This window comes from Eurosta solidaginis, chromosome 5, assembly GCF_040869045.1.
Source record: "Eurosta solidaginis isolate ZX-2024a chromosome 5, ASM4086904v1, whole genome shotgun sequence".
Lineage (NCBI taxonomy): Eukaryota > Metazoa > Arthropoda > Insecta > Diptera > Tephritidae > Eurosta > Eurosta solidaginis.
In genome coordinates this window covers 17,754,041-17,774,287 of record NC_090323.1, presented here as the reverse complement: position 1 = coordinate 17,774,287, position 20,247 = coordinate 17,754,041, and the positions used below count along the sequence as shown (strand labels likewise).

Sequence of the window (20,247 nt, the reverse complement as noted above, 5' to 3'; positions counted from 1 at the left end):
CAATAGGCCGATAAAAACAAGGGCAAATATTAAAGTTATTTCAACCACTACAACTTGTTATTAAAAATTATCGTTTTTGTTTTTTGTCTAAAAATTTATAGTTATCCATTTTTAACCAAAACCTATCGATTTTTCATCGAAAAGTTATCGAATTTTTAAAGAAGAATTATCGATTTGCTTCAAAAAAAAAAAAACAAAACAAAATAGTCTCGAAAAGTTATAGGTTTGTGATCAGAGAGTAATCAATTTATTATCAAAAAGTTGTCGATTTGTCATCAAAAATTTATCGATGTGTTATGTAAAAGTTATCGTGTATTATGTAATCGCAAAGTTATCGATTTGCTATCGGCGTGTCATCAATTTGTTATGGAAAAGCTGTCGATTCATCATCAAACATTTATCGATTTGTTATGAAAAATTTATTGTAGGTTATTAAGAGAAAATTATTAATTTGTAATCGTAAAGTTATCGATTTTTTATCGGAGCGCCATCAATTTTTGATGGAAAAGTTTCCGAATTGTTATCAAACATTTATAGATTTTTTACGGAAATGGTATAAGCATGTTAGCAAAAAGTTAGCAATTTGAAATCGAAAAGTTATCGATTTTTTATCGATTTTCAATCAAAAATTTATGGATTTACTATCAAAAAATTGTCGATTTGTTATGGGAGTGTTTCCAATTAGTCATCTGCGTGTCCCCAATTTGTTTATGACGTCGATATCAAGCCAGTAAGAAACCAAGAAATTGTTCGTACAAATTGGCGGAGCGGGACCTACGTACATGTTTTTATGCCGACTCCAAGCGGCATATGCAAGGCAGATGAGAAGCTTTTGATGACAGAAATACACTCGGAGTCCCGAGTTGCGAGTCCTCTAAGAAAATTTTTTTTATAATTGAACAAATTTTTCTAAATTTTTAATGTTGCTTTACTCGGGACTTGAACCCAGGATCTTCGGTGTGGTAGGCGGCGCACACTACCACCACATTATGGCGACCACAAACCGATTACCTCTGTTGTTTAACGCCAACCACCTCTGAGCGAGCTCTAACCTTTTTTAAGTAGATTTAAATTTTTTTTTTCCACAACTCATACTTACCCAATAACTTCGAAACAGCTCCTTGCTGTGATAGCATGTGTTGAGCCAAATCATAGCCACGTAAACCAAAGCGCGAAAGCTCCAAAAGTCGATGCTGTGACATTAAAGCATTCAATGTTGAATGTGGTGGCGGATGAGCATTTGCAAAGATACCACTTAAACCCGCCGAGTTTGTGATGCCCGTTGGAATGCCAGCAGGAGGAGCTGCAGGGAGACCAACTGCAAAGGAAAAAAGAAAGAAATGAAAAACAAAATAAAACAAATTGTAAAGAAACAAAGAATCAAATGACAATTAGAACTGCGATTAGACAAAAAATGTGTCATTGCGCTTGCAATTTGCTGCAATAACAAACACGCAATAGACCACCAGAGCGCGTTAAAGATGCATTGTTTCATCATTGTCGTTGTTGCTGTTTAAAGTAAATAAAACTTTAATTTGCTTTTATGTTTGGAATTTAAACGAGGCATCACATCGAAATTCCGCAAATTGCGAGCCAACACCAACTTCAACAAATTTGTACCAGCGCGCACTGTCAACTTGGGAAGTCAGTCCTTTGAAGTTGTTGTTGGATGTTTGCTGAACGAAAAAGCAACAACACCATGAACAAGAAGGATTTTAGATACAGCATCGGGGTGAAGTAGTGGACTGAGACTTCAAGTAAGTGGGCAAACGATTTTGTGAGTTGAAAAATGCGCGCTAAGTTTCGGACTAAGGCAGCAATAACCGAGAAGAAGGAACTGTCGAAGCGAAAGAAAATGAGGGTAGCTCTTTACTGCGGGTACAGTGGATGCCTCATACCTTTCATGAATTTTAATAAATCCATCTCAGCCATTGAGAATACACTCACTGAATGCCTGGTGGCTAGTAAGCTAGAAACCTCAGTCCTTTCATCGATTTTCTTCAGGAGATCACTAAGCTGTGGTTGTTGTTGTTGTTGTAGCGATAAGGTTACTCCTCGAAGGCTTTGGGGGGTGTTATCGATGTGATGGTCCTTTGCCGGATACAGAGCCGGTACGCTCCGGTAACACAGCACCATTATGGCACTAGCCCGATCATCTCGGGAACGATTTATATGGCCACATTAAACCTTCAGCCCATCCCTCCCTCCCCACCCCCAAGTTACATGAGAGCTTGGGGTCGCCAGAGCTTCGTCTGTTAGTGAAACGGGATTCGCCGCTCGAAGGTGAGGTTGACAATTGGGTTGGAGAAGCTATATATTGAGGTACACAACCCCTGTGGACTTGCCTTTATGTTTATTTTGGAACCTTTGTTGACTATACCAGGTGCAAAGTCCTTTCTTACGATATTTTGGTGTTACGTGGCCCAGAAAAGAGGGAAATTAACGTTTCTATACATTTTCGATTTTTCCGTACTAAAATCGAATGCCTCCAAGGCATCCTGACTGAGAACATGAATCGTTATTTTGGTCTGTGGAACCGGGATATCCTGGAGTAATCTTGATGCTCTTTATTAGGCACAGACTTTGGCTTATAGGGCACTGGAGGAGTTAGGAAACTGGTAAAATTACCTGACCTGCAGCTGATCGGAGTTGTCCTAGTCCATTTTTTATTTAGAAGACGGCCGTGAAGATTGTAATTATCCTATCACTATCTAAGCTCCCCTTACATTCCTACCTAGAATGCCCCTTCAAGGCGTAGGGTCAGTTTTGACATACTATAGTCGTCTCCTTGCCTAGTTACATGATTTCGTACGTTCGATTTTATTCAGACAATGACCTCTTTTAGTATCTTGTATTTATTACTCGTCTTCCTTCTTTTTACTGGTTCGTCATATATTTTTTGTTTGGCTTCGTTCGTGAGTAAAATGGAAACTTGTCGAGGAGCAACCCTTCCACCAACCACCACCAAGTGCCTAAGGTCTAATTTCAGGCAAAATATCTCAGCACCGATTCCTTTATTTGATTTGCCTCTGTACGTGAAAAAGTTGAATGAGAGCTGATCCGTCGAACCCCTTCTGTAATAAATTTTTGAAAGTTTGGTTCTATATTTCAGCTATTTGGATGCGAAGTGCTAATATTTCGATGCGATAGCGAAGGGATCGGTCTTTAAAACCGTTTAGCGGCTTTTGATTGGATTGGAGACTTTTCTTATATTTTTCTTTATCATTTATGAATAACGTCCTTCATAAGGTATCTCTAATCTCTACTCAAAACCGGACCTATACTATTACTGTAGAACTAGATCGCCAAACTATGACAGCTCCCAGTATTTCATTGAATTTGGATACCTCGGCAAAAAGTTTAAGAGTTGTCGATATGATCCTAGAATCTTCTTTCCCCGGACTAAATCTGGACTAATATCAATTGATTAAGGATTAACTTCCTGTTAAGGACTGCCGTTTAAAAGTTCAACTGATTTTAAAAAGGCAGCAGCATAAGGTTCGGATCACTTTATGATAAAGAATTTTAAGTCATGAGAAGACTTATCTCTGGTAAAGGAAAGTGACTAGGATGCATATTGTTCCCAACCATTGACCCGTAACGCTAAAGTCTCACTCGCATCAACTCGTAAAAGAAATGTCCTCAATATCTTCCCAATGTGTCTACTATAAGGAAGAGCAAGTCGGCTGCTTTGGCGAAATTTAGCATGGAGCTCCTTTTAAATTATTGACTCACAACAAGATGCGCTCTTATTGAAGAAGTGGTTGGAGATTTATAAAGAAACGTACGAAGTATTCGTATACCTAGAATGGATGGACAATGGAGTGTCCCTCAGCGGGCAGACGGATTGTGTAGTAATTGTTAGAATCTATTTATACTTTGTCTTGAACTATCAAACATAAGAGTTTCATCTTCATGAAGGGTATACAATGCTAAAAAAATCGATTCCATCACACAAAATAATCGAAACGTGATCATGGCTTGACGAACCGCTACTCTGTCATATATGGGCATAATAGAGTGTTGGCCAACAACACGTCGTCATCGATCTCGTCATCATGGCATCATCATAATCAGCTGCTAATGTGCACAAGACTCCTGGGTGGTTAACGATAACACAAATATTGTCAACAGTTGTTGCAGTTGTAGTTGTTGTAGCGCATTACATCGAAGCTCTTGACCATTTAGTTCCGTCAATCTTTAATTTGAAGCAGTATTTCGCTTATCAGTCCACACACACACATAAACATACACACGTCTTGCATTAATAGTGACTGACCACCAGCCACGTAGTCATGTTTTCGGTGCTAATTTCATCACTTGCTCGGAATTTGAAGAATTCTTGACAAGTTCCAAATACCAAAAGACTTGCGATCAACTCAGTGCAAGACGTATGGCGAGCGCGAGGAGTGAAGAGACAAAGACATGCATCCAACTAAGCCAACCCGCAAACGAACAGTCCGCTAAGCATCCACCGATTCAGCCATACATCGATCCATCAAAACAATCAACCGAACAGTAAATGTCGTCTTTCAGTCCATATTGGCTCGTACTCGTAGCTCTCCGTTCAGATGAAGCGAGTAATTTAGTAATTCCTGCAATGTAGAAGCTTTTATGTACAATTTGACATTTTATCTGATCGCAAGAACTGCTCACATTTTAACACTTTTTTCTGACGAATCCGTAATACCTTTGTACATACCTCTACAACAACAACAATAATAACTACTACTATTAGTAGTGTTGCCGGCTGCTGGTCACTTGACTGCATGTATCGCTCATTGTTGTTTTTGTTGTTGTTTTGAATTGCCGCATTTGTCGCATGAATGACCTGTGCAATGCAGTCGTTACGAATTCCTCGGTTTGACGTATCTCAAGCCGTCAAGTAGTTGGCTAGTTTTGTTTTTTTTAGCGAACTCGGTTAAGGAAGACGAAATGTCCGAGATATGCGTTTGCGTTGCTTGAAATTGTATTTTGCCATTTTAGAAGATTTTATTTTGCATTGAATAAGCATTAAAGTAACATTTTTAGAATTTCGTAAATGTCTATTATGGTTGAAATGAGTTGGTATCACAATCTGTATCTTATCTGTGCTTTTTGGAGACTTTGCAGAACTTCGCGGGTAGGTATTGAAATCATATAAGATAAATGAAAGAAATATCCTTAAATTTTTATTCTCTAAATCCGAAGAGACTAGAGTTGACAGATAGCCATATACCAAATTCAAAGTAATCGTCGTGACGGACGAACTGTGATAGGGGCTGTGTCTAGTTTGCCATTGCTTAGGCTGTTTGGGCAGTTGCGTAGAGGCCACTACAGCTATTCCTATTTCGCTTTAAGTGATGCCAAATGAAAATTAAGGGATATCAAGTCTTCCTTCACCTCTCTCTCCAAACTCAGTGGAGTTATCCTCCTTAATCCGCGCGCAAACACGGGTGCCGATAAAAATACACTCTCATTCTTCTTTCATAAGCTGAATATGACCTACTCAGCAAAACTTTCGGCTCTTATTATTCTCTTATGCGTAAAGCTTATCCAGCATATCTTTAAAACTTCTTCGATGCGCACCGCTGGCAGAACGGAGAAGACCAAGACAGGTTTATTCGGCGACATTTTATCTCGAATATTTCAAGGGCCATCACATTTTTTCCATCCGTTTGCGCCACGGTTTCGAGCTATAAATCAGGAAGAGAGTCTTAAAGAGCACGAGTTTTGTTTATCGAGAGAGGACTTTACCTTTTATTTGCTTTCTAGTCCAAAGTAGCACTTTTTGGCGAGAGTCATTCTTCGTTTGATTTCTGGGCTGAGATTTTTTTCGCGCTTAATTCAGGGAGACGAAGTCCTTCAATGCCTAGAATTTATATCCGTCTACGGTAATGTGATAGCCAAAGCGCGTTTACGCTAATTCCTTCCTGGATGACTAAGCCCTTCGTCTTATCCTTGATCCGAAATCCATCTCATCGTCTTCTATGCAGCTGCAGCAGGAAGTGTTTCGCAGTACATTAAGACCTACTGCATGGACTTTAATTGAACAGCGACCTATTATAAATCTTACTATAGAGAGATGAACCTTTGTAAACTCATTAATTCGGTAGAGTTCCTGCCATCCACTTTCGACCTGAAGGTTTGGTAGCCTGCAAGAGGCAGGGTTCACCCAGCGTTTGTTAAGCTGACTCAAAGCACATCTATGCAGTACCGAACCAAAGGTATGCCCATGTGGTCTAAGAGCTCCGCCTTAGAGTTTACCAGGTCATCCGGACCCACATGATCGTTATCTTAAAATAAATTGCAATGGCAGGCTAAGTCAGGCACTACCGGGCCACCCTCGATTGCACCATATTTGAAGAGTTGAGTCCCTATCTGAAGTATTTCTCGAGGCAGTTGTGGGAATGCAATTGCCAGTCCTGCTTAGGATAATGTCGAAGTTGGTTGGAATGCTGGAGTGCCCCAAGTCACAGGTTCATCCACAAATCTGTTGCAGGGTTGGTACCGTTGAAGTAATCCCAGCATCTACGCACATCAGAACACCCACTTCTGAAGCGAGAAAGCCCGCGCACAGTATTGGGGGTTTACCCGTATTAACGCTCGGGTAATGCCATATCAATCGTATGCAGCAAGTGGTTGAAAAGCATAGCCCCTCGCGCACTACGAGCGAATTACTAGACCGTAAATGCTGAGAGTGCGTGTGTAATTTGTTTTTGATGAGATGCCATATTTACTGAGAAAATAGAAAATGCTGTGTATGAGTAAAAAAAGAGGTGTCAGTGCACGGACAAATGCTTGCTAACTAAAGGTTTCTGAGTTTCAAGCTGCATCCTCCTGGAACACTGATTTGCTGTACACATTTGCATATGCAAAATCCTAAGGATGCTGCACAACATTTTCGAACTCGCTGCAACGCAACATTTTTTGCGCTGATTAAGCAGCAAGGAGCCAAGAATGAAGCTGACAATTTTATTTATGACAACAGTTCAAATGATTTATTTGCTAAATGAAAACTCGCCACTCTAATTTTAATCAGCTGCTCACTGGTCAATTGGCCATAGTTGCGGACGTTGCTGAAGCCGCTTCATTGAAGCGCTCATACAACGCGTTCTACACAATCTTAATGTTATGCGCGCCTGCATCATCGCTAATGTCTTTCATTGCTATACATATTTCACACTTGATGCGCGCAATCAAAGACGCAGGCGAGCGCGCAACTGTTAGCACAGTTAAGTAGGCGTCCGCGCGCCATTATTACGCGCTTTATACAATGCGCTGTCTTGTTTATTTATTATACTTGTGTGTATCATCATACTTTTTTTTGCTTGATTTTCCAATTTGTGCAATGTGTTTGGTCAATTGTTGTTCACAAGTATTCCTTGATTTATGCCGCTTGTGAAAAAAGTGCGTTCAGCGCCAAACGATCGATTGCCTGGTTTCGCGTTCACTTTACGTTCGAAACTCTCATATGGAGCGATTTCAGTTACGTAGATGCGCGCGCGCTCATACTCTAGCGCTTATGACAAGAATGCCACGTTCATATGGTTGGTGGATGATTTATCCGCATTTACGAGTAATCGCGTAAACCTGCACTTGTACCAAAAAAATAAACAGATATATAGCGCTTGCACACCCCACGCGCCCGCGCTCATACAAATTTGTGGTAGAATGCTTGCTCATTTCAGTGAATCGCAGTAAATCGGCTTAAAAGGCAACACAAATGCAATGCAATTGCAATTGAAAAAGCACAAAAAGTGTAGTGGCAACAGTGGTGCAACAACAACAACACCATTAATGCTTGCGATCAGCTACGGTTGCTATAATCGTTTCGCCAACTGACAAGCATACACGCATTCAGCGCATCCACCGCGTTCACCGCGCGTTCGCCACATGCATTTTGCACAAAAAACACAAATGACGCGCTGCTCTGCTCACAAGTGATGATCGCCCCGGAATTCAATTGATAGTTTGATTTATTGCTACCGGTAATTTTTTGGCTCGTCAGCCGTGCGCACCGTTGGTCCGCGTTCAGCGCGCAATCCACTTAAGCACATATAGCAATGAAAAAAACTTTGCAACGCGTACACATCTCCAGACACAAATATATTAAAGCGCACTTGCATTGAACGTCACCGTAACGAAGAGAGTCTACCTCGCTCGAAAATGCAACAGTGGCAACGAGCGCGTGCAACGTCAGCAACGTCACGATCGTTTAGCGTTGATCTCGTTCATGCGTTCTGAGTGTTTTTTTGCGCTTCTGGTCTTTATGCAACATTGTTGATTGCTACTTCGATTTTTTCGACTTTATTCCAACTCGTCATCTTCATTTTGGCTCACTGGCTCTAACGTGATCGGCTCTGTGGCAGTTACATATAAATATGTAGCATCGTCGACAGTGCATCCATTAATGGGATACATCATTGGCTTACTAACTACATAGACTTAGCGGCTTGTTTTTGCTACCGTTGTGACTGTCATCACTGTCGCGGCCTTCAGTGATGCTCAACGTCAGCTTGTTAATATTTGTTATTTTTTTCTCATCACTTTCAAAAACGTATGGGAGAGCGTGAGGCCCTTGTTGGTAGTTAGATGAATTCGAAATGTGTGTGTGGGAGGAATTTTATGCAGTTTTTTTGCAACTCGAACAATGAAATGTCTTTTTCTTTTCAAGACCTTCGAGTAAATTAGTAAAGAGCCTAGGATCATAAAAAAGGGGATCCAATTTAAGCCAGGTTGAATCGCGTGGCTCACAAGGCCATTCATTGGCTCTTAAGGTAAGACAGATCAGCTGAACTGGAGCGCGATTATGTTTATGTAGGCTGGTTTTTGTTGTTGTTGTAGCGATAAGCCTTCGGGGAGTGTTATCGATGTGATGGTCCTTTGCCGGCTAAAGATCCGATACGCTCCGGTAACATAGCTCCATTAAGGTGCTAGCCCGACCATCTCGGGAACGATTTATATGGCCACATTAAACCTTCAGGCCATCCCTCCCTCCCCACCCTTAAGTTCCATGAGGAGCTTGGGGTCGCCAGAGCCTCGTCTGTTAGTGAAACGGTTGCGCTACACAACCCCTTGAATCTGGCATTTTAGTCGCCTCTTACGACAGGCATACCTACCGCGGGTATATTCTGACCCTCTAACCCGCTAGGGGTCTGTAGGCTGGTAGTAGCCCGTGGTGCATTGTGTGTGGCAAGCGAGGAATCGTTTTGCATTCCTCTAATGCCTGAATCCTTATCGATCATGCAGGGAGTACTGAGGAAGCTTAGATAGAGAAATCTCCCTGACAAAAATCCAAAGCTTTAACGTACCCTTTCTCAACAAATGATAATTGAGTCTATTAAATTTTGCAAAATACCTAATTCTTTTAGCTTCTGCATGCCTGCAAAGAAATGCTGGACAAAAGATAAAATTAGAGGCCCAGAACGAAATTTTGGTCAACGACTTTGAAAATAGGCTTCATAAGTGCAAATTCTTCAAACGGACTATTCTGACCTGTGATACTCTTCGGTAAAAACTAGAGGACTACTAGGAATTCGGCAATGTAGGGAGTGAGCTAGGGATCGCGGGGCTTGGTTATTGATAATGCAGAAGAAAGATGGGTTCTTGTGCTCATGAGATTTATCCAGGGACGAACTGGTTTAACGGGGCTAAAAATAGGTAGAAACGGCCACAGTCATACAGAGTATGGTTATGACCTTCAAAGATGGTTTTTAGCTATCCTTGAGAAGACCTGCCGCTACGCTGTTCGCTGTATTCGATCTCAGTTGAAGTCGGACTTCTTCCTTGTCCTGGAAAACATCGGAACGGTTGGTATATCAATCGTTTTCGCAATGTAAAACTCTATTAGGACGGTGTTGGGTTTTTCTGATAGGTAGTACTTTTGTATGTTACAGAATACGTCATTGTGTACACGGAGAGTAAAGATTTTGGTAGCCGGTAGCGGTAGGGGGAATACTTTTTGTAGTATACCTATTATGAGCCTGTGTAATTCCTGTCGACTCGCTAAGGCCGTCGACTAGGCTGAAATTTCATAATTCTAATGCCAGAGTAAAGACATTCATATCAGAAGCTGTGACCTTTTGAAGCCTCCTCTCTGCTTAAATGACGCTTTTCAGAGAGGGGAGAATAGCGAACGAACTCTTTGAAATAGGTAGAGCGAAGGCCACTCTCTTAATAGAGATAATTAGGAATATACGCGGACGCTATGGTATGGTGGTAGCGTTACCACACCAAAGGTCCAAGTCCCGGCAAAAGCAACATCAAAAATTTAGAAAAGGCTTTTTTCAGTTTGAAACAAATTTTTCTAAGGGCGTTCGCCCCTTGATAGTTATTTGGCAAACACTTCGAGTGTATTTCTGCAATGAAAAGCTTCTCAGCAAATCTTCAACTCCTTGCAAATGCCGTTGGAGTCGGAATAAACATCTAGGTCCCGTTCCGCCAATTTATAGCGAAAATTAAAAGGAGCACGATGTAAATTTTAAGTGAAGTTCGGCATAAATCTACTCGGAGGTGAATCGCGCTAAGTATTTTTTTTTTAAATAGAAACATATGAGGCGGGGGCAGAGTTAACATCGATCGCTAGTTAACATAGTTGATCAGGTCTGTGCTAAATGTACCGTCGTCGCAAAGCATCGACTCGTCTATGTACTTCGGCAGCTCCTTTTACATGAAGGCTAACTTTAATGCCAAATAACTTGGCGCGTCTTGAAGAGGTCAAAGGTCAATTGGGTTTCTACAGCTTACTGATGTCGTGGGGATAGCCTGCCTTGTGGAACAGGTGACAGAGGGCACCAATACTCTCCAGCCCAATATCGCCTGGTCGAATAATTAAAACAATCTAAGGTGACCTCCCGATATTAGATGATGTTCTTCTTGCTGTCGCTCATAGCCTTCGTAATGGATGTTGTATCCAGCGCAGCTCTGAGAGTTGGTGCTAGCGCTGAGCTTGTTTCTCAATTCGCGGTCCTGGAGGCTATAGATGCCGGTAAGCGCTTGCTATTACATCGACTTTGGCCGATATTTGCATGCTTAGTAGGTCTTGCGCCGTGGGTTTTAAAACATTAGAAGTGATTGCATTGTCGCATACGCAATACGCAACACAATTGTGCTATGAAATGAAGAGACCTGTTTTGGCTAATGGAAATCAGTAGTAAGTTATAATTGGTTATGCTGGTTTAACAAACGCCAACCCAAACTAATCCGGGACCCACAATCAACTGTAGACGAAATGCTGGTAGTTCAGTGGTGTTCGGGTCTTACACAAGAAAAAATCATCGTTAATTTTTAACCGACTTCCTCTCAGTTTTGATGGTTTCTGATTCAACCTTTATGTAAGTGTTGAAAATTATAAACATGGGTGGCGCTCAATAGCTCAATGAGATGCTTTAACTCTGTAAGATCTTAATATGTCTAACAATCCGAATTCCACGCGCGTTCGTTGTCGTCTGTGAAGAGGCAATTTAGAGGCAATTTAGACTCCAAAAGATCCTAGCCTTTAAGAGAGCTATATTTGTGAGTTCTTTAAAGTTTTAGTAGCTGAACCAATTTTCGGCATATATAAAATGTGCTTCGATGTATTCGATGGAGTTGAATGTAACATTTCTACTGCGAGACCACTGCACTTCAATGCTCTTACATTGGAATATGCTTATAATAACAGCTTGACGCGATATACCTCCGAAGAGATTTAGACAGAACTTCTAGTCCAATTTGCGTCGTCTGCTACTTGAAATTTCTTTTTTAATCGGCGTTATGTGACCTACATATTTTATGCCGACTCTGAACGGCGTCTGAATGGCAAATGGATTTTGGCTAAGAAGATATTCATGGTAGAAATGGGAATGATTGCCAAACTACTGCCGACAGTTGAACCCAATACAAAAGCTCTTTTCAAAGTAGCTCGATGCTGACTTGAGCACAGGACCTTCGGTGTGGCAAGCGGTCACGCTACTAATACAAATTTTCCAATTGATATTTCGACGCATTTGTGAGCTTGTGGCTTCCTGAAAATTGATTTTACTTTATGGCATTGCGGAAGGTTGGCTAACGTGGGTATGGAGGAAATATCTTCATTGCTGAAATAACATTAATGTATTTGAGAGGATCCAATTTTCGGACAACACAATGCCTGCCAGGCTTACCAGTAAGCCATGTTCAAGATTAAGCGTGTGAAAAATCAGTGAACTAAACTCATTGAATTAAATTTCTAACCTTTTTTGTTTTTTTTTTTGTTATTGTTTTGGCAGGCGAAATCTGAAATTCTGAGTGCGCTCAAAAAATTTCAATATTATGAATATTGGAACTGTCATATAACAACGTACAGCAAAAACAAAAGCAACTTTCATAGAATTATTTGCAGTCAAAGCTTGCGTTGTCTTTGGGATAAAGGTTTTGGAAACAAAAACATGGAATGTTTTGCCAAATTAAAAAGCGCATTGATATGGAAACTTAAAAAAAGATGACACAGAGTATGCAGCGGTGTATGAGTGGTGTGTATTTGAGAGTGTGTGTGTGTGTGTGTGAATGTGTGTTTGAGCCATTCGCACATCAGTGGCAATTTGTTTTGCACAAGTACGTGCTGTCAAATAAAATTAATTCCACATTGGTGTTCAGACGTCCCACCAACCGCCACCGCCACAATCGCCTTCAACAGCCATTGTACACCACCACCATCAGCTCCAACAACACACTTTACTACCAACCAAAGAATACAACAACAATACTCAATATATAATCAGTGCACACGGCTACCGCGACCCACTTTGGCTACAACGCTCGCTCTTTTGACAATACATTTTGCTGCTCAAGCTCATAAGCTCAAATAGCCGACAACTTACTAACAACTCTCTCATCAACTAACCAACAAACTCACCAGGCACAGCTAGTCAAATGACTACTAGCAGCATTTGAGGTTGTTGTTGTTGTTGTTCGTAACTTGGTTAGTTTGTTGGTCGCTCACATGTCAGCGCAGTAAGAGTGGTTGTTTGGTGTGAGGGGTTTTGGTGCGGGAGCTAGGTAGTTAGGCCGGTAAAATGTCACAGTATGATGATGGCAGATTCAGTTTACTGACTTTGAAAGGTGTTGGAACTTGCACAATAAATAAATAAATTATAAAACTTAAACATCAGCAAAGGGCGAATGCAGCTCAAGTAAAACGGCGGAGAACAACATACAACATTAATATGTGCCCCGTGGTAAAAGCCCGCAGTTTACAACTATAACTGTCGCACTGTTGGCGAACTAGTCCGAAGAAAACTAGATGTTGAAGCACTCACGAATACGATGCTTTGCATAATGATACGAAGTCACCAGCGAAGCCCGCAAAGTGCCAAATTAGAATTTCTAGCGCATATCCCACTAGGAAGATTTCAAACACGATCTAAAAGTAGAATATTCGCCGGAGAAGATGACTTGTTACACATTAAATAATGCCGGTAAGCTTACTTCGGTGTACTGACCCTTTGTAGATATGACGGGAGATAGCTCAGATCTTCTGCCTGTCCCTACCTCACGAAACCTAACATCCGCATGTGGTTGGAGCGCTTGTCTTTTTGCCGAGCCAGGGTCTGATTAGCAATCGTAGAAATGCCGACTTATCAAGAGATGCCTTCTTGCGGCTTACGAATTAAGGACAACTTTTACACTCTTGCCATGACTATACAAAAACCGAGTTAATTTTCAGATAGCCTAATAAGTTTCTCACGTGCTGAGGGACTAATTACAGACTTCTAATATGCCATCAGCTCAGTGAGAATTGGGAAGGACCTCTCCGAGCCGTTCGAAACTAAACGAGGTTTCAGACAGGGTGACCCCCTATCGCGCGATTTCTTTAATTTGATGCTGGAGAAAATTATACTAGCTGCAGAACTTAACCGCACTGGAACAATATACTATAAAAGCGTGCAATTACTGGCATATGCTGATGACATTGATATCATCGGCCTAAACACCCGCGCTGTTAGTTCTGCTTACTCCAAACTGGAAAAAGAAGCGGTAAAGATGGGTTTGATGGTGAATGAGGACAAAACGAAGTACCTGCTGTCATCGAACAAAGAGTCAGCGCATATGCGCCTTGGCAACCACGCTACTGTTGGCAGCCATAATTTCGAAATAGTAAAAGACTTCGTTTATTTGGGAACCAGCATCAACACTAGCAACAACATCAGCACTGAAATCCAGCGAAGAATCAATCTTGCCAATAAATGCTACTTTGGACTAGGTAGGCAATTGAAAAGTAAAGTCCTCTCTCGGCGAACGAAAATCATACTCTACAAGTCACTTATCGTACCCGTCCTGCTATATGGGTCAGAAGCATGGACCATGACAGCACCAGATGAAGCGGCTTTGGGAGTGTTCGAGAGAAAAGTTCTTCGAAAGATTTATGGACCTCTACGCGTTGGCGATGGCGAGTACCGAAGAAGATTTAATGATGATCTGTACGAGCTTTACGCAGACATCAACATAGTCCAGCGAATTAAAACGCAGCGGCTGCGCTGGCTAGGCCATGTTATGCGAATGAAAGATGATGCTCCGGCCAAGAAAGTGTTTCTATCGGAACCCGCCTTTGGAAACAGAGGTAGAGGGCGGCCCCCACTCTGTTGGAAGGACCAGGTGGAAAACGATTTAAACTCCCTTGGTGTGACCAATTGGCGCCGGTTGGCGGAGCGAAGGAGCGACTGGCGCGCCTTGTTGGACGGCCATAACCGTTTAGACGGTTGAGCGCCAATTAAGTAAGTAAGTAAGTAAGTAATATGCCGAAAAAATTCAGCATAATTACCCATCTTTCCAGTGCAAGTCAGCGATTACAACTGTTGTAGGGGTAGCGTCGATTGTACAATCTCTGTAGAATAAGTGTAATCTGAACGTTTGCGACACATTGCCCCCTTCCTTAAGAGTAGCGTGGTAACTAAGCTCAGCGCTTTTTTGTAGTCTTTAGTCATCATAGAAAACGTTTTATTATCCCAAGGAGCTTTGTTGGCAACTTGGTTTTCATAGTAGAACTTCGGCTGTCGACATTCTCCAAACAAATTCTGAAATAAGAGCGTCCTTTTAAAGTTGACTGACGTCGAAAGTTAGAACAACTCTTTGGCCGATGTTTTCAGGACGACTAGTTCAGCCTAGAAAATTCTGAACTTTGGGATACATGAGCTTAAGTTTTGGTTTAACTTCGTTAGTTTGTGATAGTCAGAGCAAAGCTTAGAGAAAGGTTTCTTTAGAACAATCGAGCATCGTGCTGCAGTAGTTCCACTTGCGATGATTTTAGAGCATTGAGTACCACACTAAATCCAGCGTAGTCCTGCGCGCTCTATCGATGGTATCCCTACTCTATTGTTATACTATACAGGAAATTAAGCTATAATTTGAAACTTAATGAAGACGACATGGCGATGAGCCTCATACTTCTAGCGGAGCTGTTGCAAAGCTCTAGGGGTCTCAGTGAATTGGTTATATGCAGAGACCGTCAGGACCTATCAGGCGTTGGGGCTATACCACATGTCTTGAGGTTCTTATTTCATCTGAAAAGAAGTTTTTATGATCCAGCGCTCAGTTAAGGAATCCACAATTAGAGTCCAACGTCAATTCAGAAGGATCTCGATGTTGGCTGCTTCGAATCTCAGGCCACAGATCAAAGGACAAGCTGATAATTATTCGGAAGTATAATTTTGGTTGCTGCGATGTTCTAGGTGCTTGGTAGCTTGTGGTAGACTTAGGCAACGAGTTTTCAGAGTGACCCGGTGTGCCTTTTCTTATCACGAGCAGCAACTCTCAACCAAACTAAACGAAATTGAAGTTACGTGTGTTTACTCTCTCGCACACTTTCATCTCCTGGAATGCTTTGAAAAATTACCCTTATCATGCATGAAGTGTGGCGCTTATGTGAGTAGTTACGCTGTTATATGTCATACTAGTTGAGAGCTAGTTTCCAAGTTCTTGGTTCTCCTCCTAGGTACATACAAATATATTGAAATGCATAGCCGTGTATGCCCATGTACGCGCAAACATTACTTGTAGTCGGTCGTACACATAGACAAACCAGGCATGTACACACACACACACCCAAGCGCGGGTTTAAAGTTACAATTTGTCATATTCTAAGAAAATTGAAAAGTCGATCGGCCCTCGCACAGACCGCTTTGGCTGGTGTGTTTCAGTTCTGCGTGGTGCTGTTGGCTATTCATCGATATGTCGATTTGTCGTTGCGGCTGATGTGTCAATGCAGTCAATATGCCATACCAGCTCAAAGTTTTGCCTTTGGATAAATTTTGCAGCGAAAAAATTGATGCATGGGAGAAAGAAACAAAAAACAAAGACACGGCTTTATAATTAGGTTTGTATCAGAAAAGATGATATGTGATCATAGATTTTTGAAGAAGAAAAGGATTTCAACAGATGGCAGTTCGCGGCGCACACAGTAAACGCAATAAACGTGGTAGGGCTCACTAGTGGGTGTAAGGACTATTCGTAGCTTCAGTTTCAGTTCTACAAAAGGCGCGGCTGCCTTTGTTTTGGTACAAGGAGTTCGCTATAAAAATATATGAAGACTTTTATTACCAACCTAGCAGGTTATGCCGCTACAAGTCCAGGGGGCAGGGAGAAAAGATGGAAAGCACAAAAAATGTGAAGGACAGGGAAGGTATTAAGTCAATTGGGTTTTGCACCGTCTGTCGCTGTGACTATGCAAAGAAGAAGCAATCAATATTGTGATTTTGACTTTGTTTGCAGTTGAAAAAAGACTGCTGCACCAAGTGCTGTCGTCCATACAGTCCATAGTGCGGTACCTCTTCCGTGATCTCTACACCAAAAAAAAAAAAATGTGCCGAAAAAGATAAGAAGAAGCCTCTGCGCAGTTAAGAAGGTGCGCACAATATCGCAAGGAATATCGCAGCCTAGAGACAATTCACAAAGCAGGAACTTTAAAAGTTCACCACTCGGCTGTCCTACCTGTGCTGCGAGAGCAATATTCAATGAAACGATGTAACTAAGCATAGGAAACGCATTTCTCACTTAGCCTGTACCGCCACTGAAGAATGCTGCGGATAAGAGGGATGCTATCAGCAGGACCACATTATGTTTAAACACAGCGTGTGCTAATTCTCAGTAATATAGCGACCGAAGCATGAAAACGCTTAAGATTGAATTTCCTAATTTAATAGAACGCGAATCGCCCTCAGTTTAATCTCCAAACAGCACGTTCTTCATATTCTTGTGTGATATTAGTTTGTTGATGTGTGCTTTGAATTCGGAGATGCCTCGCTGGAAGAAGACTGGGACACATGCAATGCCTCAGCATTGAGTCTTATAATGCCTATTCATCAACGAGTTTTACCAGGTAAGCAAGCTAACCCGCAAAGTTTTTGTCAGGGAACTGCCTTCGGCTTGAACTTCCTTCGACAGCGCCTCGCGGTCGGATGCAATCGCACACTTTCCCAGTGGGTTGGGTAGACCAGGCTTCCAAGCGCTGGAAAATCTTTTTTGCTTTGCACCCTTCTCAATTCTGTGAGCTTGGGGTGTGGCACTGCATTGCCACTGGATTTTAGGCTGCACTTCGCAGGCACGTGTACTGAGATAGTGTGTTGGTCTAACAAACTAAAGTTCTCCGGCTCCTGACAGGACACCTAACATTAAAATTCTTTAAAAAATATTTCTTAAAATGGGTCACCCCTCGGCAGTTTTTTGGCAAAGCCCTGCGAATGTATTTCTGACATGAAGCGCTTCTCAGCAAAAAATTCATCGGCCCGAGTAGATACTGGGAATCGGCATAAAACATGCAGCTCCGCCAACATGTAGGAAAAAACTGCAAACCACAAATCTAGAAGCTCTGCCTTTAATTTCTCCGAGGTATATCGCGCCAAAATATAATAGTTAAAATGATCAGCCGTCACCGCACTGCTGATCGTTGCAACTTCGCTACGGAGATCGAAACATGTGAATCAGTTGTTGTTGTTGTAGCTATAAGGACACTCCGAAGGCCCTGGGGAGTTTTATCGATGTTGATGGTCCTTTGCCAGATGCAGATCCGGTACGTTCTGACAAAAAGCACCATTAAACGACCATCTCACCGCTCTCGGGACCGATTTGTTATGACGACATGAAACCTTCTAGGCCATCCCATCCCCTAGATCCATGAAGAACTTGGGGTCTCCAGAGCCTCGGCTATCAAAGAAGCAAGATTCTGCACGGTTAGGTGAGGTTGACAATTGGGTTTGAGATGCTATATATTGCGCTGGCAATTCCATGAAAGGTTTGCGCTACACAACACCTTGAATCAATCGCCTCTCACGACGGTCATACCTGCCGCGGATATATTCTAACCCGCTGAATAAGTAGTTGGCGGTGGTGGAGCGTAGTGACTACAATAACACTTCGAGTGCTTGAAGACCACTGACGGAAGGCAATATAGTTTCAAAAAGCTTCTTCTAAAACATTGAATCTATATAAAAAAGTAATAGGTCGAGTGCCATAGGTCAGGAATATTGCCATCAATTTTACGGGAACATATCTCCAGGCTGAGAACATGTGAGGTCAAACCTCAAATCCCAAAGTATGTAAATAGAGCTGCGACAATCACTACAACTCTTGGTTTTGGATACAAGAGCATAGATCAGACACACTTGGTATTCGACAGGCTCCGTGATATGCAGAGCTAGGAATACTCCTGTCTGTAAGATAACCTCGTTCCGATGGAACACCAGGATATAAAAGCGAAATTCACTATGGATTGCATGCTTTGCTAGCAGATATAGTCTTGGGCCATGTTCAAATGCATTCTTCGGATCAGGTTCTCCTGTATCAGTCATTCTTTCTTCTCGATAGCTGACGCCTCAGTCTCTTTGTCGCATATTGTAAATAGCAGATGTGAGAGGGCAGAGATAATCCGTTACTGCCCATTCCTACAGGTCTTGACAGAGTTGTATTATGTGCTTCGACATTTTCTAACTTTGCAATTCAATCCGCACTGGTTTTCGAATATTTGCTTTAAAAAGCGCACTGAGAAGCAAAGTCTTACTGGATTTGGGCTTACTTTAGAATATCAGTACAACCTCGTAAGGTATCTGCATCATTTATATTTCGTTCACTTTATAATATTTGAAATGTGATGAGAAAGGAATTTATAGCTGTTATCTATGTTTGTTGCGTACATGTCGATAAAATCTCTACCCAGCGGACATTCAAAAACATTGAGAAGTGAATTTTTGAAGTACTTACCGGTTGGAGAAAGCGGCAACGTTGGCGCTGTAATTGGAGGTGGCACCGACTGCGGTTGATTCAACGCGTGCGCTGATAAGCTTGGCATAGGAACATGTGTTTGCAATGGAAGTGGAAGCGGTGTAACGCCGCCGGTAGTTGGTGACAAGGTATCGCCTGCCATAACTGGCATCACAGATATAGATGGCGTTTGATGTTGTTGGTGTAGTTGCTGCTGCTGCTGGTGTGGATGATGTGGCGGTGATTCCATACCCAAACTAGCACTATTCAACAAACTTTTTTCACGCGCACTATTCACAACATTTGAGGAGCACATTTGTGAGGGCGTTAAAGTGTATGACAGATAAGCGGTAATGCGTTCGAGGCACGTGGACAAGCAAAGCGTTGTGTTATTAAAACGACATTTGTTTTTGAAAAGGTTTTGTAAATTTTTATGAAACCACCGTCTTTCAATGTTTACACTACACCGAAAATAGTTCTCAATTCGTTTAAAACGTCTTGGTCCTTTGCGTTTTTGCCATAAACTTACTTGGTTTTTTTTTGCGCGCCGTCGGTTGTTTACACTCGTTTTACGCTACTTTTTCTTATTCACTCATTCACATCACATTGCTTGTGTCAAATTATCCGAGTTGTTACTTCGAGGTGTTAATTCGTGGCGCGTCCGTAACGAATACTAATAATGTTGCGGTAGTAGCTTCCGCGCGCGCCGCCACTTCTACTCTTACCACACTTACCATTCAACCAGTTGGACAAACTCACTCAATATTCACATTTTAAGTTGAGCGCAAACGTAGCGAACATGCGTACGGTTGGTGGTGTGGCGCTTGAGTGCGATCTAATTTTAGTAGTAAAAATTGAAAGGAAGTAAGCGTCAATAGCGATGGCGGTGGTTGCGGAATGGTGTATGTGGTGTTCGTAGCCAGTAGCCTCTCTTAAGTGTTTTTAAAATGTAAATTAGAAAAATCGTTAGGTTGAGTTTGTGTGTGCGAGTGGTGGTGTGTGCGTGTTTGCTGTGTTGGATTTTTCAAACTAACGAACAAGGTGACTTGTTGTAAT

General features: G+C 41.9%; 1 protein-coding gene across 1 annotated transcript in view; it reads right to left on the bottom strand.

The window, feature by feature from the left end:
* LOC137253512 (paired box protein Pax-6-like) overlaps positions 1-19,854 on the bottom strand; it is a 37,805-nt gene extending 17,951 nt beyond the window's left edge. The window contains exons 1-2 of the mRNA XM_067790578.1: positions 19,192-19,854; positions 1,100-1,318 (exon numbers count right to left, since the gene is read on the bottom strand). Of these exons, the coding sequence (XP_067646679.1) occupies positions 1,100-1,318; positions 19,192-19,507 (535 nt within the window). The 5' untranslated portion in view covers positions 19,508-19,854. The remainder of the gene's footprint in view (positions 1-1,099; positions 1,319-19,191) is intronic.
* Between the last annotated feature and the right edge of the window lie 393 nt (positions 19,855-20,247).